The sequence below is a fragment of the Chionomys nivalis genome, chromosome 22 (assembly GCF_950005125.1).
Source record: "Chionomys nivalis chromosome 22, mChiNiv1.1, whole genome shotgun sequence".
Lineage (NCBI taxonomy): Eukaryota > Metazoa > Chordata > Mammalia > Rodentia > Cricetidae > Chionomys > Chionomys nivalis.
This window is the reverse complement of record NC_080107.1, coordinates 11,264,362-11,291,998: the sequence shown is the minus strand read 5'-3', so window position 1 is coordinate 11,291,998 and position 27,637 is coordinate 11,264,362. Positions and strand designations below refer to the sequence as shown.

At 44.9% G+C, this 27,637-nt stretch overlaps 1 protein-coding gene across 2 annotated transcripts in view; it reads left to right on the top strand.

The window, feature by feature from the left end:
- The first annotated feature begins 2,404 nt into the window (after nt 1–2,404).
- Rapgef4 (Rap guanine nucleotide exchange factor 4) overlaps nt 2,405–27,637 on the top strand; it is a 260,347-nt gene continuing 235,114 nt past the window's right edge. For both annotated transcript variants that reach the window (XM_057754500.1, XM_057754498.1), the window contains exon 1: nt 2,405–2,699. In XM_057754500.1, the coding sequence (XP_057610483.1) occupies nt 2,635–2,699 (65 nt within the window). In that variant the 5' untranslated portion in view covers nt 2,405–2,634. The remainder of the gene's footprint in view (nt 2,700–27,637) is intronic.

Genomic DNA, 27,637 nt, shown 5'->3' with positions numbered 1-27,637 from the left:
ATAACCCCAGTTTCTGGGGATCCAACAACACCATCTGACCTGCTGGGGACCAGGCATGGGTGTGGTACGCTTATGCAGGCAAAACACACATACAAAATAAAGTAGATAAATCTAAGAAAGAAGCATTAACAATAAAGAAAGGTAGAAGAATAAAGAATAACCATTGATTCTTTGCCTGGCCTTTCCCTCTTCCCAATCATAATAACCAGTTGCACAATCATCTTTACTTTTGTAGTTCTAGGTAACAGTCAAATCCCTTTCAGAGCATGAGAATACTCTGTATATCATTAAGACTGCGCCTACGGGGGATAGTTTCTATGTATGTTTAATTCCTGAGCTGTTTCCCCATTTTTATATTTGAATAATGACCTATAACCATTTAGTTCTTATCACCTAGGAAATCATTTTGGCCAGACCTTGTATTCTCCTTCCATTGACGGAAAGAGTAGAACCATCCCTTTGAAGTTAGTCATAACCAGCTCCAGTTTAAGGGAAGGGAGGTGGCTCTAGTGTCTGGGTGATGGGCCCTTTGTTGACCTCAAGATCACAGTGACTCACTGGTACCTACCTCCAGGGATGCTCTGAATGAGCTAATAGTTGTTAGTGTTCCTTCTAGATAATATTTAAATAATTCTGCTTGTCCTTAGGGGTAAGTTAGTGCCCCTGCACTTTACCAGACAGATCTTAACATGCCTCATGTGTGTGGGAGACTTATGGTGACCTTATCCCATAACAAGTGTCTTTAAATACTCTCCATCAAAACATAATGTTCACTATTTCATCCCATTTTCAAAGATCTTTAATGTCTCTTGTGAAGTATTAGCCCCTGTCTCTGCTTTTCATTAGATTAGCATACACATAAAGAATGCCACCCACTGCCTAAAACCTAGCAGATTTAACAAGTAGCGAATATCAGCTCTGTGACCTCCCGTGGCCACCTTGAGCCTCTGTGTGAGGACAGGTGATGTCTCGTCCTTTTCTCCCCTGGCACTTTATTTCCAAATATTCCTGAGGCATTTTGAGCAAGCATTCGGTAACCTTGAAATGTTCCAATAGCTCCGATACCTTTTAAAACAAAGATATTTAGAAGACACGTCTCCTTTGATCCATAGAAGTTGACGACTTTGGAGATCTTAATGGGTATCTAAACTCATGTTAACTGATATTTATGGCAAATAAGAGAAACCAACAGAATGAAGCTCCATTGAGGGACAAGCCTGAGCAGGGAGGTGTCACTGAAGGCAGCTGGTGCCCAGTCTAAACAGGATCCTGCCTATTGAATGTGGGAAAATGGAAATGTTTCTGGGAAGATTTAAGGTCAAGGTTGTCCGTCCGTGTCGTCCCCTCCCCCCCCTCCCCCAGACAGGGTTTCTCTGTAGCTACGGAGCCTGGCCTGGAACTAACTCTTATAGACCAGGCTGGCCTCGAACTCACAAAGATCCGCCTATCTCTGCTGGGATTAAAGGCATGCGCCACCACCAACCGGCTCAAGGTTGTTTTATGAGGACAAAAGCATCCCAGAAGGCACCGAGCTGTTTCCTTCTCCCCAGGTTCCCTGAACCTGCCCTGGAAAGGGGGTGGGGGGGGTGGCAGTAGCAACGATCAGGGCAAAGCAACTTCCCTTTCAACCCTTGCCCATTCTTAATGTGATGATGTCACAAACATCAAAACAGCGTTTGGTAGGCATCCAACAGATTGAACTTGTCCCCAAATTCCTGAACAACCGTCATTGTAAATTTGTTGTTTTTTTGGCAGAGTATAACTGAACAACTTCTAGGCATAACATTTGCTGTGAACACTCATAGGAGATAGGCAGCTGTGGCCACCCTCAGCATTGGGTCAGGGAGGAGAAAAGGCTGCCACCCAAGATCATGGTGCGCCCAGGAACTTGGCTTCCAGACCTGAGACCCCAGTTCTGCTTGGGACTCAGAGAAACCCTATTCTTAATTGTTTATTTTTGTCATTCTTGGGCCATTGAAGCCCAAGCAAGTCTAAGTTTCAAGGCTAGAGACTTCACTTTGCACCCCCCCACCCCCACCCCTTGTTATCCTCTGGTCTCCTGGGTCCTTCTGCCTCTTTCTGTCCTTCCCAGCCCCCAACGTCCCCAACCTTCAGAATAATTTACCCTCTGGGATCCACACAAGAGACCATTGTGCCCCCTCCCCCACCTCATGGCCAGCCTTCACAGCCCTGCGCTCTCTCATCCCTATTTAAGTGGGGAGATTGTAAAGGTGAGCCAGGAGCAGCCAGCAAGTTTTGACAGACGCTGAGAAGGACTAATGGGTTTCTAAGGAAACGGAGAGGCAGCAGCCATTTTAGTGGCATTTGCCGTACGAAAAATATATAGAGTCTGACATCCCCTCCCCAAGCGCACTGGGGTGACACCCGGCTGCAGAGGCCCCGAGGTGAGGGTGGCTGCGGGTCTGGCGGAGCGGGACACCTGCATCAGGTGTCGCGGGGTCGCAGCTCCTGGCGGGCAGGCGGGGTGGCGGGGCTCCCACGCGGACGCCGCAGTGCAGCGCGGGCCTCGCGCCTGGCCCGCCCCTCAGTCCCCGCCCCGCAGGCCGCGGGAGCCCGCCGGGAGGCGCGCGGGAGGTGGCCGCGGCCCGGGGCCACCGCGCGCCGCTGCCCAACATGGTCGCTGCGCACGCTGCACACTCTCCGTCCTCGGCCGAGTGGATTGCCTGCCTAGATAAAAGGTATGCCGCGTGGGGTGCGGGATTTGGATCGTGGGGAGCTACTCGTGGGGTGCCACCTGCGGGAGAGCATTCCACGTGCCGGGGAGCGGAATGCGGCGCCGCGGGGGACAAGACGCCAGCCTGCCCTGGTCCCCTTCCGCCCCACAGACTCCACGCTCCACTCGTGGGTGGGTGGGGGTTTCCCTTGGCAGTAATACCTGAGAGAGTGGATCTATGCGGCTTCAGACTGTCCAGGCCCTCAGGATGAATGTCCTTTAAGTTTTCAGGAGGTGTGTGTGTGTGTGTGTGTGTGTGTTGGGAGGGGGGGTCATGCAGGTGTAGAGTCACGTTTTTTGTTTCTGAAAACCAAGTGCAAGGGACGCAGGGGAGCTGTCAAGTCTCTTGCTGAAATCCACAGCTCTTACCTTGGGCACTCACTCAAGGTCTGTGTTAAGAAGGTCACGGGGAGGTGGCTTTAGTCTTCATCTCTGCAGCAGCAGAGAAGACCCTCACTCTAAAGAGAATTTAAACCGCAGAGAGTGCTGACGCTGGCCAGCCTCTGAGGAAGGTGCTGTGGGTGACAACGGATTGCAGTTGTTTCTAGGCTCTGACAGTGTCATTTTCTGTTTGTCTAGATTGCAAATTTAACAGTAAACATTACACAGTATGTTAGCAATTATAGTTTATTACCCAGAGGAAAGAGGTGCTGCATCCGAACTCTGACAGAAACAAGCAAAAGGTCTTGCATTTGAACTGCCCCCGAATCTCAGAGTTCGGTGCCAAAGGCCAGGGGTTCACACACCTTGCCACTATCTGCATGATATCTGTATTTGCATTTATGGGAAGTATTTTGTGCTCTGCCATACTAAACATTTTTCAATGGACAGATTTGTAACCGGATCAAACTTGAGGATCTTAAGTGTGGCCTGCTGTGCATGTTTTACTGTTATAGGCCCTTGATGAGAAGATATTAACTAAGAAGAGCTAAATGTAACTCATTTGAGTAACTTAATGTGATAAACGATCTTGACTTTTAGTTACCACACAGTAGCAGGAATATTTTTGGCAAGCATTGCCCTGTTCCTGACTAAAATGGTGTCTACTAATATTAGAGAAATTACACGCAGCAAACACTGAGACAATTGAAGAGATGGTTAAGTCATACAGAATTCTGTGGAGGAATTAAAGTCATATTTAAGCGGAGTGCCTGCTAATGTGATCAGTAATCTAAATTTAATACTTTAGGAGGAGTGAATTATAAAACAAGAGATAATCAAGAGCTTGCACTTAGCCTATAAATAGCAGCGCATCCTCATGAGTGATAATTTTGGGTCGTAAGCAACATAACTTCTCTTTGCAGAAATGCACAGTGTACAGTTTTTGAACAGTCAGTCAGTCAGTCTTCGGAAATCCTTCAGTCAGTGAGGACTTGTGCTCACAGATCAGTGCTGGTGGGACTGCTCTGATGTCTCTACTGGCGGGTGCATCTGCCTACCTGGTTGTGTTTGGAATGGACTTCCAGAACATGGTGCCACAGTCTAAAGCCACCATTCATAACGAGCAAACAACAACAGTAACCAAACCATAACAAAATCCCACTCCTTCTCCTGAGCCTGGTGTTTCTGAAGTGCAGGGTAGTGGGCCGATCCCCAGAGCTCTCGCGAGTTCTGATCTTGCGCGTAGCGTATCCCTTTTACTTCCTGAGTTGGAAAAATGAGGCTACCAGTGAGCCTCACCTCCCAGCAACGGGTGGACAGATGGAAGGGAGGAGGAAAAGGTGCCAAGTGCTCTGAAAACAAGGGATGCCGTCTAAGCATTTTGTTTCCTGGTGCGCCTGTCCTGTGGCCTTGATCCCAGAATTTCTAAGCAGGGCCCATGAGGACCAGCAGCGATTTCATCGCAAGTGGGCAGTTGGAGGCAGATTTTGAAGTTACGTTTTAAACCATAGTCTGTTAATTTTTTAAAAGAGAGAATGAAGGCTGAGAGTGTGGACTAAAATTGTTTGAGAAGCTCCCTGTAATGCCTCCTTCCTGGGGCATTGCCTTTAATGAGCCTGAGAGGTATTAATACCCAGTTCCGGGCACTGGGCTAGGCATTGAGGGTGCAACAAATGAGGGTTGCTCCTAGCTTCGGGGTGCTGATGGCTTTGTGGTGGGGTAGCTAGGTAACTGCAACTGCAGCCCAACGATAAATGTTTGAACAAGAATGTGTACAGTGCTTTGGAAATGCAGTCAGGCCTGGATGTAATGGGCTGAGGGCAATTCTGCCAAAGACAGAGAAGAGGGAGGAGGTCAGGATGGACGGATGAGCAACTTGGGCAAAGGCACACAGATGTGGCAAGGGACTCTGCTTTCCTTTTCACCTCAAATTCCTCTTGTGACCAAATCTAGACTACATGAAGATACGCTCTGTTTTCTAAATCTTTTTTCATGGCCATTTCCAAATGTGCATAAGAAAAGCAGGAATGATGCAGTGAAGAGGGAACCAGGACTCTGCTGCTGGCAACAGAGGGAGTTCAGCTCAGAAATGTAGTTCAAATGCATGCAGGAGCCGAGTGGCCAGCAGCATGAATATCTGGGAAAAAGAGGAGCCGGAGATTGGGACAGAAGAGAGTAGAGGGGAGGGTGTTGATGATGGAGATGGCTTGGTCAGAACACATCTTTGTACGGACACCTGAATTTGGATTCCGAACACCTGTGTTAAGAACATTGCTGGCATTGCAGCAAATGTCTGCAGACACAGCAATGGGGGAACATAGACAGGAGCTCGTTAGCCAGCCAGTCGAGCCAAGTTCATGAGCTCCACATTCAACAGGATACGATGCCTTACAAAACAAGGTCGAGAGTGACAGTCAAGGAAGACACCCAGCTTTGCCTTCTACATGCATGTACATCCACACGTATAACACATACACGTAAACACACACACATATGCATACATGCACATGCATGCCCAGGTACACACACACACACACACACACCAAACTTTATAAAAAGAAAAGAAAGTAGAAATAGAAAAGTCTACCTGAGTGAAGACATACGTAAGGAAAATTGAAGTGAAACATACCAAAATGGAAAACAAAGCAGAGAAGTATGTGGTTGGCATGCCTACAAAGCAGTCCTGGTTGGGACAACACTCTCTAAACTCACATGTGAAGAGGGAGCCCAAAACCATGGAGATGTGCCGATTAGGCTAAAGAAAGAAAATGCCGAGCGTTTTAGTGTCAGCTGCTTACAGTCATGGATTGTGGTCGTACTGAGGTGTCTATAAATGCCTAAAACCTGGAGTGATGTCAGACATTAGGATGTATAAACCGACACTGGGAAGTTTTGATACGCTCGTGGATGCAAAGCAAGTTTACTGATTGCTTACAGATCTTACATAGATTGCTCCTGGGGCTGAGATGGTTCACTAGAAATGAAATTGTATAATTAATTCCTACTATTTGGGATTTAAAATAGTCAAATGGCACTTTAAAAAAATGTGATGACCTTTATTTAATTTTAATGAAAGGTTTTAAGTTGGCTTCCTGTTTTTTTTTTTTGTTTGTTTTTCGAGACAGGGTTTCTCTGTAGCTTTGGTGCCTGTCCTGGAACTAGCTCTTGTAGACCAGGCTGGCCTCGAACTCCCAGAGATCCGCCTGCCTCTGCCTCCCGAGTGCTGGGATTAAAGGTGTGTGCCACCACCGCCCGGCCTGGCTTCCTGTGTCTTTAAGAACTGTTTCTAGGTAATGACTTGTAAGGGGCATCACCAAGTCAACATGTTTGGGGGATCGCCTGTTTCAACCGTGGTAGAGCTGAAATCAGCAAACCATGGCCCGTGAATCCCCCAAGAATGGCTCTAAAAGTCCTGATTGGTTGGAAAATAAATAGAAAGAGTAATAGTTCACGATCCATAAAGTTTATATGAATTTAAATTTCAGTGTGCATCAACAGTTTTATTGGAAGACAGCCACATTTACTTGGCTCCATATTGTCTGTGGCTGCTGTCACTGCGGCGGCAGAGTTGGGTAGCGGCAAGGAGGCTTGTGGTCCACAGAGCTTAAATGTCTACTGTGTGAACGAACCTCCCCAGAACACATGGCCGTCCTTCGCTCGAGACGAGCCGCTCACCCAAGAGAAGGATGGTGAGCTACTAGAAGTAGCAGGAGCATCTTCTCTCTGGAAAGAGTTTGCTATTCCTTTTGCCTGAGGTTCTGTAACAGTTTTGGGAGGGGAGGTGTGGTTGTTTATTCTACCTGAAGACTCCTGTCCCACAGGCCAAAGCAGAAGATGAAGTCAAGGATGGTGGAGCATGTCAGACAGGCTGTCATCTTTTATTTATTTATTTCACCGGGAATTTGAATTTTTATTATTATTATTATTATTTTTTTTTTTTTTGGTTTTTCGAGACAGGGTTTCTCTGTGGTTTTGGAGCCTTTTTATTATTTTTTAATTGTTTTTGTTGAGCTATATATTTTTCTCTGCCCCCCCCTTCAATCCTCTCCCAAAATATCCCCATGTTCCCAATTTACTCAGGAGATCTTGCCTTTTTCTACTTCCCATGTAGATTAGATCCATGTATGTCTCTCTTAGGGTCCTCTTTGTTGTCTAGGTTCTCTGGGATTGTGAATTGTGGACTGTTTTTTTCCCCTTTATTCTAAAAACCACTTATGAGTGAGTACATATATTTGTCTTTCTTGGTCTGAGTTACTTCACTCAATCTGATGTTTTCTAGATCCATCCATTCAGGCTGTCATCTTTTAAAGGCAACTATATATTTTTCTTCCTTTTTAAAATTTTTGTATTCATGTTTCCTTTAAACACATACACACTTCTGTTGATGCTTCCTTTGCACGTGACTTGCCCCCATATTGATGGTATATTAGTATTTTGATGTGGTAGGAATGAGATTGAAAGAAATCAAGGAACATGTTCGCTAAAACCAAAATACTTTGCAGGACACATGGTGCGAGAAGATGACTCAGAAATCAAAGAAACGTCAGATATGGTCTCTGGAGGGATGGAGAAGATCAAAGAAGCACACAGAGCAGAACTGTGGCTCTGGGGGAGGCTGGTGTCAACCAGGCAGGACCCCAGGGATAGCATTCCTCTGGTACTTTCTCTAGGACTCAGGGCTGGCTTTGCTCACACTCCAGGATTCTTGATTTGTCAGCATACTGAGAACGCATGCATGTTTCAGGGGTGGTTGTACAGGCACCAGACTCCTGAGACCTTAGAGACCGGTCCTTAACTTGGTGGTAAATTTGTACGACCCGACAAGTGGTCAAGCTCATCTTTCGGCTAATGTAGTGGTGCCAGAGGCCAGCCGAGGGGGAAGCCAGTCATTAGCACAAGCACATCTCTGGAATTTCCAAAGGGAAGCTAGGCTGCCGGGAGGTTAGAATGCTCACTTGCTTCTCCAGTCTGCAGAGTGTGTTCTTTTCCCAGCGCCACAGAGGTGGGAATTGAATTCTAATCGCAAGGTAATTCTGGGGACACTTGAGGACAGCTTTGCTGTCCCATTTTCTAGTTAGATGACCACTGCAAAGAGCTCCCAGGGTGCACTTTGTCCGCTGTAATAAGACAAGTCAGATCCGTGGTAGCTGCCTGCTTGTTTCTCGGTCTACATCCTTCGACGTTGGTGGCTGTATCTAATTCATCCCTTTATCTCCAGCACCTGACTGCTGCCCTCAGTGTAGAAAGTGCTCACAGGGCCAGGGAGAGGTGATCACATACATCATCTCCTCTGGGCCCAGGTGGCCTCTGCAGCTCTCTGGCAAGATGGAGGGTGCAGGGGGTGGATTAGCGCTGTCTTCATGGGCCTCTGCTTCTCCTGGTTCCTGGTTGATGCGAATCCTGGCTTTGGGGTGGGAGTAGGGAGACACATCATAACTGTTTTAGCCAGCTGTTTCAAAAATTCAATCTATTTTTATTGTGGAAGATTTCAAAATGCATAGACTAGTAAGAGTCTCTATTCCATCTCTTCCCACCCCCAAAAATCATGACCTCACTGCTAACCCTGCTTTATTTTATGCCCATTTATTCTCCTCTGTCCCCAGGATTAGGTAGTTAGTTAATTAGTTAGCTAGTTAGTTAGTTGCTTGTGTATGGTGTGTGCAGCTTATGCTGCAGTGTGTGGGTGCTGAGTGCAGGAGCATTCAGGAGTCCCTTCTTACCTTCCATCTTGTTGGAGCAGGTCACCCCTTCCTCCCTCACAGTGTGCTATGTGCTAACTGGCCCCAGATCTTCTGGGCCGTTCTTCGGTAGCTGCCCTCCACCTTGTTGTTAGGGGTGCTGGAATTACAGATCCATGCTACCTAGTCCTGCTTTGTTATGTGGGTTCTGGATACAGGTTGTCAGGCATGTGCGCAGTGTTTACCCACCGAGCTTCTCCCCAGCCTCCTACCCCTGGGTTATTTTGAAGTAGTCCCCACATGCAGTCTTTAATCTGCAACTATTTCAGTACATAGCTCAAAGAGGTAAGGATTCTTTATAAAGAAAATAGTGCCTGGTGTTGGTGGTGCACACCTTTAATCCCAGAACTTGGGAGGCAGAGGCAGATGGATCTCTGACTTCGAGGCCAGCCTGGTCTACATAGTGAGTTCTAGGACAGCCAGGGCTACACAGAAAAACCCTGTCACTCGAAATAATAATAATAATAATAATAATAATAATAATAATAATAATAATAATAATAATAATTTGCCATTACTATACATTGCAAATTTTGACACTAGTTCCTTAACATATTCAAATATTCAAAGTTCCTTGTTTATCTCAAAACTTTTTTCATTTTTTTTTTGCATCAGAATTTAAATTATATCCTTAGTTCAGATATGTTTTTTCTTATTTTTATTTATTTAATTATTAAAGATTTCTGCCTCCTCCCCGTCACCGCCTCCCATTTCCCTCCCCCTCCCCCAATCAAGTCCCCCTCCCTCATCAGCTCGATGAGCTGTCATGGTTCCCTGCCCTGTGGGAAGTCCAAGGACAGATGTTTTAATACCTAAATTTCTCTCTCTGTCGCTCCCTGTTTCTTGAAAGCCTGGAGTTGTTTCCTATCTGAACTATAATTTTTCTGTGGCATTTTAAGAGACACATTCCTTTGCATCTGTATTTTCTGAAATTGGCATTCGGGTTATCTTGGTCAAATTCTGATTTATGTTTTGGTGAGAACTTCAGTGGAATTATGGCATTCCTTCAAAGGGCCCATGGTGTCCATCAATCTCATTCTGTGATGTTAGCAATACATTATTTTCAAGTTTTGTGTCTGATGCCTCTGCATTTGCAGCTTCTTAGGGAACAGCTCACTGTGGCCTCAAGACCATGGGAACACATGTTATGTATATGCAGAGCAGTAAGAGGGCAGCACAGCCCCGTGTCTGATCCGGGTTAGCGCTTTGGCTCTGGTTTTATTTGCAGAAGGGCATTTGGAAAGGGAAGCATGGCCAGATCTGATGCCCTCAAGACGAGACATGGACACGAGGACCAGTGAGCCTGTGAGAGGGGCAGCTGGCCCAGTACACCCTTGGCCCTGCCACCTGTCCCTTGCCCTGAGCCTGGGAGACTGAGTTGTCCACAGGAGAGTGATGTCCAGCAAAGCCAATGCAGCCTCCTCTCTTCCTTGGGCTCCTGTACGTAGACTTCTGGCTTCTCCAGTGATAGTGAGACTAGCATTGCTCTTTGTCAGAATTCTCCTGGGTTTCTAAGCTTTCACCACCCTTCCTTAGTGCCAGGTTAACCTTCCAGACTATTCCCCCAAGCCACAGGCAGATTTTGCTTTTGGCAGATTTATAGCTACGTCCTCAAGAGAGGCATGAAAGAGAGCAGCCATCCTCTGCTTTTCTTTCTTCCTGAGAGCGAAGACACAGGAGGCTCTGGCCTAAGGAGTACGAGAGGAAGGAGATGGAAATAGCTGGGTGGATGATAGATAGGGAAGCAGCTGTACCTCCCAAGGAAAACAGCAGACCAGCCTGGGTGGCAGCAGCGGTCTCCAGCTGGCCGTGTTGACTCAGCTGCCTCTCTGTGAAGCACGCGGATCTCCTGTGGAAAAGCAAAACGTGTGACCTCTCTCTTTCTTCTCCATACGTGCCCTTTCTTCCATGTCTCCCCCTCCAACTGTGAAGATTAACCAAATTTTGAGCCCAAGGCCCATGTTACAGACCAGGTGCACTTGTCTCTGCCCAGGGCAGTGCCCTTGTGATATCCTGTTGACATTTTGGGGGTGCACTGCCTTCACCCTCCACTGCCACAGAAGCTGGAGAGAAAGGGGGAAAAAGCTGATGTTCTTCCGGTCTCTTGCTCCAGTCCAGATGTCCACATACACAGTGATGCAGTAGAAGACTACCGAACGACTCCAGGATGGCCTTTGGTTTCCTGGAAGATGGAGATGTTGATACCCTTGCTGTCCAGAAGGCCTGGGCCTGTGGCAGCCATCTTATAAACTCCAAAGGAGGGATCAAGACCGAGGCCTGGTGCTGACTTTGCTCAGCTGTTGTGTATCTTAAGATTTTTCTGTCTCGTGAGGAAAACAATACCGTGCGCCTAGAAGCTACTCTTTGTTGTGCTTTTATCCCTCTTTGCTATTGAAACCACCTGCAATCTAACAAGCTGGTATGTGTCTAAAGTTCTTACCTCTCTTCGCCCCATCCCCAGTAGGTTTTCCTTCTTTTGATTTATCAACAATATTACCTTTCTGTATTTTCAGACTCTTGAGTCTACCTATGTCCTGGACATTCAGAGTCACCGATCCTTCTTCCCCTTTACCATTGTATTGTTTGCTTCCAGGGCCTTATCCTGGGTGTTCCTCATCAGTTCACAGCCAGGTCAGCTTCCTTTTAGGATTAGCCTGATCTGGATTCAAATTCCACCGCTGCCATTCACCAGCGGTGTGGACCAAGCTATTCTGTTTTCTGAACTTCTATTCTTGAATCTTCAAATAAAGCTGCAGTGATGGCCGTGCTGGGATTGTGGCCAGTTCAAGGACAACTGAGTGATTTTCTCTGAGTCTGAGTAGCGCAGGTGGCAAGAGTTTGGGGATCACCGTATGTAGGTTCAGATATCTGGCTTGATTTGATCAGTAATAATTTTTCGCCAAGCAAAGGAGTTACTGTATAACTGTTTTACGCAGTGTCTGTAAATAGTGGTAGTTTCACTTATTCGTTTTGATTAATTTTGCTTTTTCTAATTTTTCTTGCCTACCTACACTAGCTATGAATTCTGGGACATGGTTGAAGAAAAGAGGCCAAGATGGACAGCACCTTTGAGTTCTTACCTTACAGGAAGGCTTTTTGTTTCGCCATGGAACTTTAGGTCTGAGGATTCCCCACCTCTGGTCTGAGACCCCCCCCTCCTTTCTTATACTTCCTTTTATTTTAAAGTGAGATTCATCTTCTTAAAATAAAATGATCATGAGAATTTTTGTTTCTCTTTCTCAAAAAGATTCTTTTGTTTCTCCTAGAAACATAAAATCCTTGATTGATTCCCCCGCCCCCCATTCTTCTTTAAACACAATCCTGCTCTGTCACCTCAACTGTCCTGGAACTGCAGGCTGCTCCCAGGTCACAGTCATCCTCCTGCCTCAGCCTCCTGAGAACTGGGATCACATACTGAGCCACCACAGCTGCCTGAGTTTTGAATGATAAATCCACCAATTGATTCCGATTTGAAATACAGCTTTGTCATGTTATATTACATCTTGATAGCTCGCTCTGTCCAGCTGTTTAATATTTTATCAGTGCTGTCTTCACATCTATCGGTGAGGGATGGAAGCTGGTGACTTTGTAATAATATTTCTTTCAGGTTTTAGTTTCATGATTCTTTGGGCTTCTTGGTCTTCCTCTGTTTTATTCCCCTCTAATTTTAAAGTAAATTGTCAAAGATTGATGCTTTTCTTTGAAAACATGTTTATTATTTGTTTTAGGTGTTTAATTTGTAGAAAGATTTTTTTATGACTGATTCAAACTTTTTTATAGGTAAAGGACCACTCAGATTTCTGTTTCTTCTGGTCATGTTTTTAATAAATTCCTTTAGCAGTTCGTGACTTTCATCCATGTTATCAGATGTATCAGCATAGTACTTCTGAGTTATCCTCTGCCATCTCTGTGACCAAATACCTGAGGGAAATGACTTATGGGAGAAGAGTTATTTTGGCTCACAGTTAAGAGGCAGGGAATGGTTGAGGGCAGGGGTGTGAGGTGGCTGGTGACAGTGTATCCTCAGTCATGAAGCAAATCTTGTTTACTCTTTCTAATTGGTCTGTCACCATCATGAGATGATAGCAGCTACATTCAGGGTAAGTCTTCCCTGCTCAGTTAATTCTCTGTGGAAACGCTCTCACAAGCATAGCCAGAGGTATGTCATCATTGGGAAAATGCTCCTTTTCCCATTTTTCAGTCCATTTTGGTTTTGCTTTTTTTTTTTTTTTTTTGCCATTGAGTTGTATGATTTCCTCTATCTTTTGGATATTAAGTTCTTACCAGATACACAGTTTGCGAATATTTTCTATTTTATCGGTGGCCTTTTTACTCTATGGATGGCTTCTCGGTTAGGAAAGTCCCTGGTTATTTATTTATTGGTTTCATTATTTATTTATTTTGAAGTCTTTAAAAAAATCATTTCTTTGATTTTTGTGAGATTATTATATAATTGCAAAATCTCCCCCTATCCTTCCCTCCCTCCAAATCCTCCCACACATCTCTCCTGACCTGCTTTCAAATTCACAGCCTCTTTTTTTTGCTAACTATTGTTACAAGCATCTATGGACACACACGCATCTATGTCTTTGTACCATTACTTGTATGTGTGTGCTTTCAGGGCTGAATATTGTTACAAGCATCTATGGACACACACGCATCTATGTCTTTGTACCATTACTTGTATGCGTGTGCTTTCAGGGCTGACCCTTTGGTACTGGGTAACTAGCGGTGTGCTGTTTCCTGGCGAGGGCTAGTTCTCCTGCTGTTACAAGGTTCTTTATTGAGTATGCCACCAGGAGGGTTGGCTGCTTAAATCCTGCATGTTGTCTTCATCAGCTCTTTAAACAAATGTGTGACGTAAGAAAGCTCTGCTTTCACTCTCCCATGCCAGGCCTTTCTCACTTCCCTACTCGCCTCCTTCTCCCTGCCTCACGCTCTTTTCTGCCTTCCCAAACCAGATGTGGCGCAGGACAAGATCAGATTTAGTCTCCCCCTTCCTACTGTCGTGCGTTCATTTATTCACTCGGGCCTGACCTTGCTTTCTACAAGCCGGGCGCTCTTGCTGATTGCCCGTTAGTGAGAAAACCGACAAAGCCCTTGACCTTACGAACTGAAATACTCGAGGAAAAGAAGATACTCCTTCCATCAGTCTTCAGGACATGACTGAGTAACTGGTTGTGTGCTAGGCCCCTCTTTCAGCTCTCACAGACTACAGCAGTGAGCAGGGACAAGTCACCTGTGAGAAGGGCCTTGGAGCTAAATGCAGATGTATACAGGGGTGGGGACGCAGAAGTAGGCAATGCCGTGCAAGCATCTATGTGGCCACGTTCAGCAGTGACAAGAGCAGTGTTGGAGACTAAAGCAGAGGCCAGGAGAAGAGACCTAGAGGCACTGTTATTTGAAAGAGGATGGCCAGAGAGGTCTTTCTACTGAAGTAACGCTTCATTCAGAGTCCCGAGTGAGCTGTGAGTTACTTGAATCTAACTTAAATCCAGGCTGTACCGAATGGATGGATGAGACATTTTAGAGAACGGAGTTGGATGGGCGCCCACGGTGAGGACACAGGCTGAATAAGTATGGTGACATCCTTTTGTTTCGTGACAAGATCCGACTTTGAAAAAGTACCCGTGTTTTGTTAACTACTTTTGTTGCTGTAATAGAGGATGGTCATTTCATGAAATGGATAAATGAAGGCTTTTGGAATTCTTGGTTATCTTTTAAAAATTACGCTTGCTTATTTATTGAGTGGGTATGTATGTATGTTTGGGGGGCACATGTGTTCCATGATACATGTGTGGAGATCAGAGGATAACTTGTGGGAATCCGTTCTCTCTTGCCTTGTGGGCACTGGGGGTCAAACTCGGGGGTCATCAGGCGTGGTGGCAAGCGCCTTTGCCTACTGAGCCATTTAGCTAGCCCTGGGCTATTTTTAAATACTATTGTTTAGAGCTATATTTAAAAATGGGATTGGAGCTGGGCAATGATGACATAAGCCTTTAATCCCAGCACTCAAGAGGCATTCAGATACCTGTGAGTTTGATGGAGGAGGGTCATCTTTCTATCTGTTGCTTTCATTGGTTAATTAATAAAGAAACTGCTTGGCCTCTGATAGGGTAAAATTAAGATAAGCGGAGTAAACAAAACAAAATGCTGAAAAAAAAAAGTCGAGTCAGGGAGTCGCCATGATTCTCCCACTCCAGACAGATACAGGTTAAGATCTTTCCTGGTAAGCCAACTCGTGGTGCTACACAAAATATTAAAAATGGGTTAGATCAATATGTAAGAGCTAGCCAATAAGAGGTTAAAACTAATGGGCCAGGCAATGTTTAAAAGAATACAGTTTCTGTGTAATTATTTCTGGTAAAGCTAGCCGTGCGGAGCTGGGCGGGAACGCAGCCCACCGCTCCTACTACAACATGAGTTCAAGGCCAGCCTGGTCCACAAAGTGAGTTCCAGGACAGTCAGAGCTGTTACACAGAAAAACCCTGTCTTGAAAAACCAGGAGGGAGAAATTGGAGAGATGGTCCAGGGGTCAAGAGTACTTGTTGATCTTGAAGAGGATGTGGTGGTTCGAGTGAGAATGGCCTCCGTACACTCATGTGTTTGAATGCTTGGTTTCCAGTTAGCGGAACTCTTAGAGAAGGATTACTGGGCGTGAGCCTTGAGGTTTCAAAAGCCCTTGCTAGGCTCAGTCAGTCTCTCTCTGCAGATTATGATGCAAAGCTCTCAACTGCTACTGCTCCAGCACCATGCCTGTTTGCTTCCCACCTGTCATGATGATTTGGACGAACCCCTCTAAAACTATGAGCAAACCTCCAATTACATGGTCGTGGTGTCTCTTCACAGCAGTAAAACAGTAACTGAGACAGAGGATCTGGGTTTGGTTCCCAGCATCTACACTGTGGCTCAGATCAGGGGAATCTGATGCTCTCTTTTGACCCCCACATACACCAAGTATGCACACGGTATACATACCTACTTGCAAAACACTAACATGTAAAATAAAATAAACACCTTCCATTTTTTAAAGGTACAATAAAAATGTAATTCATTTTAGTTTTCACCCCCTCTATTCTCCCTCTTTGACCCTCTTCCTCTCTCGTCTTCTCCCCTTAATGGCTTTCAACATGATCTCTAGCGTAGTGTACCCTGGATTTCCATTTACATCCTCCATCTCAGCCTCCCAAATTCTGGGATTATAGGAGTGTGCCTCTGCCCCTGCCCCATCCACCTCTATCCCAACATCTGGAATGCTCGGATTATAGGAGTGTCCCCTCCCACCCACCTTAGTTTTCCAATACAATAATTGTTTTTTCAGGGAAAAGCAAACCTGCCTTTGGGAAACAGCCGAGTGTTGTTTGGCTCAGAAGCGGCAGGGCTGTGAGTGTCGCTGTCGTCATCCCTACTCTAAGGATGAATTTGGGATTTTTGTATTCACCTGTCTTAGTTTTGTCAGGAGAGAATTTGGTGCCAGTCTGGGGCCCCTTAGGCTTCTAAGGCTGAAGTCCTAGAAGGAAATGGCCTGGAAATACTGCCAGTTTCCTGTTTGAAAGATATGTTTGCTAGCTTGAACATTGTGTGTGTGCCCGTGCGTGTGAGTATGTGTGTTTGTGTGTGTATGTGTGTTTATGTGTGTGTGTGTTGTGTCCATATCATGGTTTCCTCAGCACAGTTTAGCAGTATAGCAGTATGTTTTATTTTCTTATGTCAGAAATTGAAGCCCACTTGAGAATAGCGAGTCTGCTATGGTGTTAGCCTACATCAGTCTTCTCTGATGGTATTTGCAGACCTAAATTGTGGAGTTGGAATTATCTGGCTTCTGGCTAGATTTTCTATTTTATTTACCTAACATACTTTGAAAACTTACATCAGGAATCCTGTGTAATTATCCAGATTGCTAAGGCACAGATAAGGGAGTCCTCTCCGGCTACAACGGCGCCTCCTCTCCGGCTACAACAGGGCGCCGCTGTAGAAGGCAGCTTATTGCCTAAAGCAGATCTCTCTGCACAGCCGGGCTGGGAACCCCACTGGCTCAGTGTGAACTGAGCATGTGTCCTGTGTGCGCTCACCTCCTGCCGCTAGCTGTATATTATTATAAGCTCGTGAATACACCTTATCTTCCCCTCAATTGAATTTGATCCTATCTCTGCCGCTGTGCTTCCTACCTTTTCAGCGCGCAGCTGGATATTTATCTTAACGTCAGAGGCTCGTTTTAGAATTCAGCATTCAACAGGTTCTGGATGTCAAAGTAAATTTAATTTTTAAAACCCCTGCGGCTTTAGAGAATTAATATATAGTTTGTCTCTCTTATCAGAAGTTCTAGCATCAGGAGAAATGGGCAACAAAACTGTGCCTCAGAGGAGTGTGCGGAAGGCAGGAGGGCTAGTTAATGCTAGTGTTGTTTTTGGTTACCAAATAAGTTAAATATATGAATATATTAATCATCATTCTTAGGGAATGCATATAGGTATCATTGAGAAGAGAGTGAGGAATGACAGGAAAAAAATAGCAAGAAATTACTTTTAGAATATGGAGCATTTACCTAAAATTGAGGTTTTCTTTATTTATTTTTTTATTATAGTTGAACCTCATGTTATGCTATTTGTTCACCCACTGTTGGTTTTTAGTCTGCTGCAGTCAATCAAGCTCTACCGCAGGAGACTGCCCCTGTGAGTGGACTAGGGAAAACAGTTTAAATCTCTTTTTTTTCTGTCAGGATGAGCAGCGTGCACGGCTGATCTCGTGTGCTGCGTTCTGCTCTTTTGTCTGATTACACAGGGGAGACTGCGCCGGTGTGGGGCTATCTCAAGGTGACAGTCTTGAAGCCGTTGAAAAGATCTTAAAGTCCTTTAAAATGAGCGGAAAGGGAGTTACAGAAGAGGAAAACATTTAGAGTCCCTGAGTTTAGATGTAAGACATGTGGCTGGGACAGCAGCACCATGGAAATGCTCACTTATGACCCAGTTACCGTCACCTCCTCCTCCCTTGGCTGGGGGGTTCTGGGGGAGGTCTGGGGGTGGCACATGACTGCACAGTGCCCCTCTCGGCTTTCCTTCTTTCTGAGATTATTACTAAGTAGAATGGAATAACATCTTTCTCCTTCCCAGACGGAAAACAACACAGGCTGTAACTGGAACTTTTTTTTTAGTTTTTTTGAGACAGGGTTTCTCTGTGCTGCTTTGGCTGTCCTGGAACTCACTCTATAGATGAGGCTGCCCTTGAAATCACAGAGATCCACCTGCCTCTTTTGCTTGAGTGCTGGGATTAAAGGCGTGCTTCACCACTGCCTGGCAAAACTATCTTTTAATCGGAGTCAAATAAAAGAATTGTCAAAACCTTTTTAACCCAGGACAGTTGGTCATAGATTTTACTGTACTTACTCCCTGCAGCGTTTTCGGTATGAGTATTTCTTAGCACGTTTTAGCCCAGACTCAATGCCTTTGTGACTTTTGAAATGAACATTATAGAATACTTACAGGATGATCATTTCCTAGGTTGATATATGTTTATAAATATAAGTTTGTATAGCCCTCCCCGCCCCCACAGAGACAGGGTTTCTTTGTGTAGCTGTCCTGGCTGTCCTGGAACTCACTCTGTAGACCAGGCTGGCCTTGAACTCAAATATCTGCCTGCCTCTGCCTTCTGAGAGCCAGGATGAAAGCTGTGTTTCACCACACCCAGCTCGATTTTTATAAATATACTTTTTAGTGGCTGAAATCATATGGATCGTTTGAATTAAGCATTTTTAAAAAATCGTTTTTGCACTCCCTTGGGGCACCACAAATACTGTGGTTGGCAGGACAGCCTATTCCAGTTCTTAGCCTTCACAGCCCCTTGCTGTGCAGAGACACCATGGCCATGACGACTCTTATTAAGGAAAACATTTAACTGGGGCTGGGTTACGATTCAGAGGTTTAGTCCGTTGTCATCATGGTGGGAAACATGGCAGTGTGTAGGCTGGAGAAGTAGCTGGGAGTCCTACGTCCAGATCCTCAGATAGCAGGAAGACAGAGACACTGGGTCTGGCGTGAGCATTTGAAAGCCCAAAAGCTCACCCCCAGTGACACACCTGTTCCTTCAACAAGGCCACACCTACTCCAGTAAGGCCACAGCTCCTACTCCCTGTCAAATAGCACTATTCCCTGACAACTAAGCATTCAAATGTATGAGCCTATGGGGGCCCCCACAACACTGGGTCTAAGTAAGTGAGGGAAGGACTAGAAGTCACCCTGAGAAACAGGGCAGGCCATGCAGGGACTGAATGGTGCTTACAAGGTCCTCAGCTTTCACTCTGGGTTTGAGTAGAAAGATGGCACGGCTTGCATTATTATTATTATTTTATTTTTAAAAAGATTGTGTGTGTGTGTGTGTGTGTTGGGAGGCACACATGGGAGTTAGAGGTGTGTGAGCTGCCTAATGTGGGTGCGGGGATCCAAATTCTAGTCCTCTGATCTAGCAGTAAGCTCTCTTCACCCCTGGGTCATTTCTCCAACCCCCTTGGCTTACATTTTAAAGTATCACAATGATTATAATGCTGAGAACTCTGTGGCGAGCAGGACCATGGTAGGGGAAGAAAGACCTAATAGGAAGCCCTTGCAGTCCCCAGGGGAAAGATAAAGGCTTAGCTCAGGAGGCAGCTGGGAAGATGCGGGAATCGCTGGGACACACGTTGGGTAGGTTCTGCCCATGAGTTGAGAGCAGGACCATGTAGAGCTCTGGTCTTCGAGGCTTGGGTTCTGGAACTCTGACTAGGGCCGGCAAGGGGCTGAAGAAGGGACAGACACACAGACTTAGAGTGTCAACTGGGATCAGGTGGAATCTGCTCCATGTCTCAATCCAGAATCACAGCGTGTTTCTTAGACACAGCAGAGGGTGGGGGGAGGGGCTCACTAGCTCTGTAGGTGAGCAGTCTCAGGCCGTAACTGCAGCGGAGTTACAACTGCAGCGGAGAAAGCTGCAGTGCTAGTCGCTGCATACCTGACCCATTGTCCATAACCACTCAGATTCAGAAGTCCTCCCCATTACTGCTCATGCCAACAATGCACATTCACTCAGAACTCACTCAGTGCTCCCTCTGCTTCCTACAATGTAGGGAACACAAGAGTATATGGGGTTTAGAAGGGTCATGGTGCCGTCTGTTTTATTGGAGAAGACTGTAGGTAAGGTGTATTCGGAAGGAAAGAGTTCAGAAGTGCACCCGTTGACTTCGCAGTAGTATCCGACTGTTCATGTTGGATAGGAGGTTGAACATGTGACTGTAGAGTTTGGGAGACGGCTCTGAGCTACAGGTAGGAATGTAGAGATCATTAATATGCAGATGATATTTGTTGTCTACAAATAATACTGAATACCAAAGAAGTCTTGGTATTAGAAAAGAGCATTCTGGAAGAAGGGGCATAACTAACAAAAGGAGCTGTGTGGGAGGAATTTATGAACAGGAGCAAAAGAATGGAGTGTGGAAGGGGCTTTGGAAGGGAAGGGAAGATGTTATGAAATATCCAGGTATGCTATGTCATGTGGAGAAAACATTTAAGAAGAACCAGGGTCTGTAAAGTCCACTGGCTGGGTTTGCCTATGAGGTTCCCGTGGCTTATAGTCTCTATCCAGCCTGCTTTGCAGTTGGGCTAACCAAAGACTCTGTATCTGGTGAAAACCAGGGGTGTGAGGACACTGGCCGTGCTACAAGCAAAACCACAAGATTCACACCCCAGGTACAGTGCGGATGTCTAGCTGATTGATGGAGGCAGCATGGAGGTCATTCAGTTACAACACAGTAAAGGGCAGTCCAAGTCAGGGAGCTGAAAAATTGAGAGAGGACGCGCAGAGGACGAGAGTGAGGATACAATGGCTGCAGTTATGAGATCTTAGAGTGTTATTTCTATGCAGCAGATGGGAAGAGAACAGGGACTCAACATCCCCAAGACAAGTCCTGAGCACCAAGGAAGCAAGCCACGGCAGCCGAGGCACACAGGCTGCTAGGAAATGTAGAAGTGACATTATCAGGACAGCCAGAGTTGGCATGTCATGAACAGATAACATATGGCTCTTTGGTTGCCATGTCCCTGGAAACATATCTGCTTAGGAGAAGGTGTGGCCTTTGTTTCTAGCTCCTGAATGCCTACTTTTGGTGCATCTAGAGGATGTGAAATTGTGTCTACCCAGTTTACCTGAGAAAAATTGCTGCCATAGAACAAGCATGGAATTCTGATTGTGAATAAGATGGAGTGGTTGCAATTCTCCCCATTCCTTCCCTGAAGTTCACTCGGGAGCTCTGACATTATGTATGAAACAAACAGAAAAGCGATTCCAAGAGGTAGAGAGAAAACAACGAGTGGGTTTGGGAGTCTTTCTTGTTGGAGAATGACACACAGTGAATTCTCTGAGTTTTTGTTTTTTGTCTTTTTGTCACATATATATCCCACGATGGGTATCGGAATATACATTGACCCAGAAATATTAAAAACAAAGCAAAAAAACCCTTATAAAACTTATCCTAAGGAAAGCCTCTTTATCTGTGATCATAGGACCAAGAAAAGGGACAGCCCTGATGGAGCACAAAACGTCTAGACAACAATGGTTCCCTTTTAGTCAAACTCTACACAAACTGAGGGCTTACTGCTGTGGAACAATGGTCTTGTAGTCTGTCACTTATATTGTATTATTTTAATAAAACACTGATTGGTCAGTAGCCAGGCAGGAAGTTTAGGCGGGGTGACGAGAACAGGAAAATTCTGGGAAGAGGAAAGAGTCAGTCTGCAGTCATCACCAGACACAGAGGAAGCAAGATGAGAATGCCATAAAGGTACCAAGCCACATGGCTGACATAGACAAGAATAATGGGCCAATTTAAGATGTAATAATTAGTTAATAAGAAGCCTGAGCTAACAAGCCAACCAGTTTATGATTAATGTAGACCTCTGTGTGTTTCTTTGGGACTGACCAGCTGTGTGACCAGTCAGGACAGAAACCTCTGAGTGTTGGTTACATGATGTTATGGATAATGGTCTGGACAAAAAGCTAAACAAAGAATCATCAATACACAGCCCTTTGTTCCTTGCAACCGTTCTGTATGAGGGGGACTCAAGGTGCTTTCAGACGGGGACACTCAGATTTGTCACTGGCCGCCTGACCCAAAAGGAATGACTGAAGGAAGTGCCTGAGACAAAATGGAAATAAGAAAGGAGGAATCTCTGGGTATCAGGAAGGAAGAAAATATAATGGAAGGAGGGAAACTACAGGGCACAAGAGAACAGAGACTCAGAACAGCTGCACACACACGAGAGATGATGCGTGAGCTGGTGGGGACCAGGAAGTGTCTGCCTTCCTCCAGTGTTCTGAAACCACTCCATCCACTTAGAAGCTCCCCAACAGTGCTCTTTACTCAGAGTGCTAGGATGGTGTTAGATGATGAGTTCCTGCTCCCGTCTGCTTTGTTTCTTCTACCAAAATGAAGAGAGAATAAACCATATGGAAACCTACTGTTTTGTAATGAAATAAAAATATTTTTAAAATGTTGGGAGGAGAATACCTGCAAGGTTAGAAAAATCCTTACCCAGGAGCCATGGGGTATTAAACAAAACCCCTGGTGCCAGGATTAGCTACCTCCTAATGAGTTGTTGGATGGGGGCCCTGGAGTCCCCAAAATAATAAAGGCTTTTGCCATTCCTTGTGTGTGTACCAAATCTAGACAGTAGGACTCTGTTCCTGAAGATACAACACATCAAAAGGGGGCTTGTCCTGGCTAGTTTTATGTCACCTTGATACAAACTTGAGTCATCTGAAAAGATGGAACCTCAATTGGGAAAATGCTTCCATAAGGTCAGCTGTAGGGCATTTTCTTCATTAGTAATTGGTGGGAAAGAGCCCAGCCCATTGTGGGTGGAGCCATCCCTGGGCTGGTGGTCCTGGGTTCTGTAAGAAAGCAGGCTGAGCACGCCAGGGGGAGCAAGCCAGAAAGAAGTACCCCTCCATGGCATGTGCCTCAGCTCCAGCCTCTAAGATCCTGCTCTGTTTGAGTTCCTGTCCTGGTTTTCCTTCAGTGATGGGCTGCAGTATGGAAGTACAAGCCAAATAAACGCTTTCCTCCACAGCTGGCTTTTCGGTCAGGTGTTTCGTCACTGCAAGAGAAGCTTTAACTAAGACAGGGACATTAGGTGCCATAGTCTTTAGTGAATTACATTGTTGGGATGTGTGAGGTTTTCATTGACTGAGACAAAAATGTATATACTGTTTGTACACAGACAACCCAGCTCTCTGCCAAGTGAAATCTTGGGAATCAAGGTCATTGAAAGTATGTGTGCAACAACAGACAGATGTTCATATTGTCTTGTTTAGGTGTCTTGCCAATTTAAAATGCAAAGAGGGAGAATATAAATATTATTTAAAATTTTTGTTTTGGCTGGTTTTATGTGCTAGGGATATTCTTCTGAACAGAACATGGAGCTATTTATAATCTTGTTTTTGTAAATGAAATATTTGATTTATCACATTTTAAAGCAATTTCAGTTGGAAGTTGCACTAGCTGATGTGGGAGCCAGTAGATTTTTTTGCAGCCAAAAGTGGGGAGAAAAAAAATAAAAAGCAAAGCTTTTATGGATTCATCAAGAAATAGCACTTCCTGGCAGGGATGCTTGGGCAGAAGAGAGCCAGCTGCGCCTAGTGACGTCAGCATCCCCAGTCTCACCGAGGCATGACTGGCTGTTTCTCCCTGCAGTGCTGATTCTGGTAATCTTGCTCCCTTCGGAGTACCACTGGGTGCAGTCTCTCACTGCGCATAAGAATATTATGGCCACTTGGTTTTCGTGAAAAAGAAAGAAAGAAAGAAACTGTGCATTGTCCAAGATGAAAACAAGCAGTCTGCATATTCACATGACAGGTTCTTGTAAAAATTCTAAACACACAAACTTTTCTTGCCAAATCTTTTAGTAAAATTGATGCTCAGAGCAGTGACTCTTTGCATCGCTCAGCTCTTAAGTGCTCCTTGAATTTTCACTCTGAAAAAAAGCTAATTCATTTGTTAATCCCACCAAATGAAAATAAAGATTATTACCCACATTCTTTTAGTCAAATTAAGCTAGGTTTTTTGTTTTGTTTTTTTTTGTTTTTTGTTTTTGTCAGACAGGGCTATCTCCCTAAGTTGGGGCTTGAGGAAACAGCATTAAACATAGGAGAAGGTGGGGTTTATATTAGCCTCAAAATTGCAAGGCTAGGGGGTTTTCAAGATTTTTTTTTTTTTTTTTTTTTGGTTTGTATGTTTGATTGTTTGTTACATAGAAACTCGGCAGAACATTTCAAAATTGTTTGGTGGAACATCTTATCAGGGTAGAGGTTAGGGTATGGGGGTGGAATTCTAGAAAATGGGTCAAGACCTGGTCAAACCAAAGTTCTACAGAAAATAGGAATGTGTTTATTCTGACCTTGTAACAAGATGGGTTTTAATCAAGATGGAGTCAGGCTGGTCCATCATTCTCCACCTTGTCTTATGTGTCCCTTTCAACTATTTGACAGGTAGCAGTCATTTCTATCTGTTGTGTGGGCAGATAATGTCAGCAGGCAGCAGGTATATTAGCATTTTCTATTTGTATCATGGCTAGGGTCTCTCCCATTACATCTGATTGGTTAGCATAGAAAGACTACATTTTTTTATTAACACCATCCCTTCTGGGTGCCCTTTCATATTGTAGACCTATTTTAGCTAATGGACCCACCTGTTGATAAATCTTGCTCTCTTTGGCTTTAACAGGCGTCTTGTTGATGGTGAGGGAACCTGGTATACCAATAAGCACTATATATATATATATATATATATATATATATATATATCCACTTTGTTCCTTTGTTATGCAGTTTCCTCTGGGTTTAACATTCCAGTCTTCATTGAGGATAAGGAGTGATATATTCTATTCTGTAACTAATTAGGGCATTATTGTCAGGGCCCAGAAAAGCTGGAATGCTACTCAAAGGCTGGGCGGGGATTCAGGCGATGGGGCATTCATCAGAAGGACATTATTGTCAGGGGCCAGAAAGGCTGGAATGCTACTCAAAGGCTGGGAGGGGATTCAGGCGATGGGGCATTCATCAGAAGCACCTGGTTCACTGACCCAGCTGAAGAGACAGGGAGCAGTTATGCCCGCTGAACTGGGTCACAGCAGCTCTCAGCAAGTCTGGGCTGTCGCTTTGTAGGACTCCTTGGGGCTGGCATGGTGTAGGTCCCTTTTGGAGCAGTTTGTAGTACGCAGCTGATTTCTGGGTGGTGTCTACCAGCTGAGTAGGAATCTTCAGAGACAGAAAATAGAGTAGGGACAGAAGTCAAAGGTAAGGAGCTTAAAGAAAAGTCTTGTTTCGGAACTTCCCCTTCGGGAGTAGGCAATAGGTAGGGAAGCTTAGGCTGTTGACTGACGTGACAGGAGTAGTTTATCTGGACTCTATTTGACACGTGACAGATAGATTCAAGTTCCGATTCCCCGAAGCGTGTATGAATCTTTAAGTTTACAGAAAGATAAACGTTTAAGATAGTTTAGTGTTACCGTTGTTCGCAATCTGTATTGAAACCCACATTGTAGATAAGGCAGCTAACAGGTAGCTGTAAAACAGTTGGAAGTAGGTTCACGCCAAAAAATGGGTCAAGACAAGGTCAAACCCAAGTTTTACAGAAAACAGGGAAGAGCTTCTTGTGACCTTGTCACAAGATGGCTTTCAATCTTAAGATGGAGTCGGGCTGGTCCGACAGGTTCCCAGTGTTGTTGAGAGGCACTAAAGTGACCAGGGCCTTGGGTCAGTCCGCTGTGTACACAGCAGGCGGATCATACCACAGAGAGGTAAGAGAAAAGCTAGGTTGCCCCTGAGGCTTTGAAGCAGCTGCCTGGGGTCATCATTGTCTTACTGATTCTAGACAGCAACAGAAGGAGAATGGAGAAAATGGGTTTGCCCAGAGTTCTGAATAAAATGCAAGACAACTGATTCGTTTGAATTTCAGATCAGTGAGGAATTTTAAAAAGTATAAATGCACCCCTTTTATTGAAAGGATATACTCAGATTGAAATTGTTATTTACCTGAACTCCAAGTTTGGGAGGATTGCTGTATTTGTATTCGCAAGACTTGGTGAATTTTAATTTAAAAAACAAAAACAAAACAGAACAACCCCAAACTCTCCATATAAAGAATGTTACTTTGAAATGGAGGGTCCTTTTTGGAAATTTTAATTTTTTTTTATCATTGTGAGTGTGCATGATGAGTGTGGGGGGAACACGTCATGGCATGTGTTTGGAGGTCAGTGGTCAACTTTGTGGAGTTGGTTCTTTCCTTCTGATTTTTGTGTGGGCTCTGGGGATCGAACTCAGGCCATGAGGCTTGTGTGGCAAGTGCCTTCACCTGCAGAGTCTCACGCAGTCCCTAGGGGGTCTGCTATCTTAAAAATGCTTTAGGAATATTTACTTTAGGTTTTTCTAATCCCAAGTGGCCAGCCCTAAACACATGTTTATGCAAACAATGCTAAATGGACTCATTTGTGTATGTGTGTGTGTGTGTGTGCACGTATGTGTGTGCACATATACACCACATTCATTCAGCACAGTGCATGTGTGGAGGTCAGGAGACAATTTGCAGGATTAGTTCTTTCCTTCTACTGGCTTGGTCCCAGGGATTGAACCCAGTTGTCAGCGTTGATGCCTTTACTCACTAAACCATCTCATTGGCCTCCATCTTCCTGTTTGGTTGTGGGATAAGGTGATAATGGTTAATGGCAGTAATTTAGCTTCCTTCTATGAAGGCGGGACTAATGAATAATGGGGTTAAGTCTGCTAGTGTCTGTACTTCTTGTGTGTGTTTGCTGCTCAAGGGAGGCAAAGTGGCCACTGCTGAACTGTCTGAGGACATAGAGCAGTACCTGAGGGCTGTCCTGGCTGGTATCCTTCTTCTGCCCAGCTTAGATAAATATTGAACCAATGGTAAGAGAATGTTTGAAGCAGACCTCACTCTTCCATCTGCCTGGGGACAGTCACACAACTCTGAGTGACTCTGAATAGAAGAATTATGGTAGAGAGAGGCTCCAAGTGGATGGGGCTCCAATCCGGGCTGTTTCCAATGCCTGTGATGTTTTCAGGAAATTCTTCAACATTGCAGATCAGTTTCACTGTCTGAAGGAGGATAATTCCTACCTTACAAGGCTATTGTGAGGATTGGATGGTTAGCAATGCTATTCATTTAGCTATTGAACTGAACGAATGTTGACATCTTAAGAATAAATTTCCCCATTGATTTTTTGAGTAGGCACACTTACAGAATGGGTTCTCTAGACCAGAACTTCCCAGTCATTTTTGTTACACTTAAGGGTCTAATTTCTGGAGCCTGTGGGGTTACCTGAGTTCAGCAGGGTATGTATGCATCAGTGCTGTGGGATAATGCCATTGTACACTGTAAAGATTTGTCAGTTGCATTGGTTTAATAAAACGCTGATTGGTCAGTAGCCAGGCAGGAAGTATAGGCTGGTCAACCAGACTAAGAGAATTCTGGGAAGAGGAAAGGCAGAGATGCAGTCACCAGCCAGAAGCAGAGAACGCAAGATGAGAATGCCTTACTGAGAAAAGGTACCAAGCCACATGGCTAAATATATAGATAAGAATTATGAATTAATTTAAGTTGTAAGAGCTAGTTAATAATAAGCCTGAGCTAATAGACCAAACAGTTTATAATTAATATAAGCCTCTGTGTGTTTCTTTGGGACTGAATGGCTGCAGGACCAACAGGACAGAAACTTCTGTCTACACATCCGTTTACTCCATT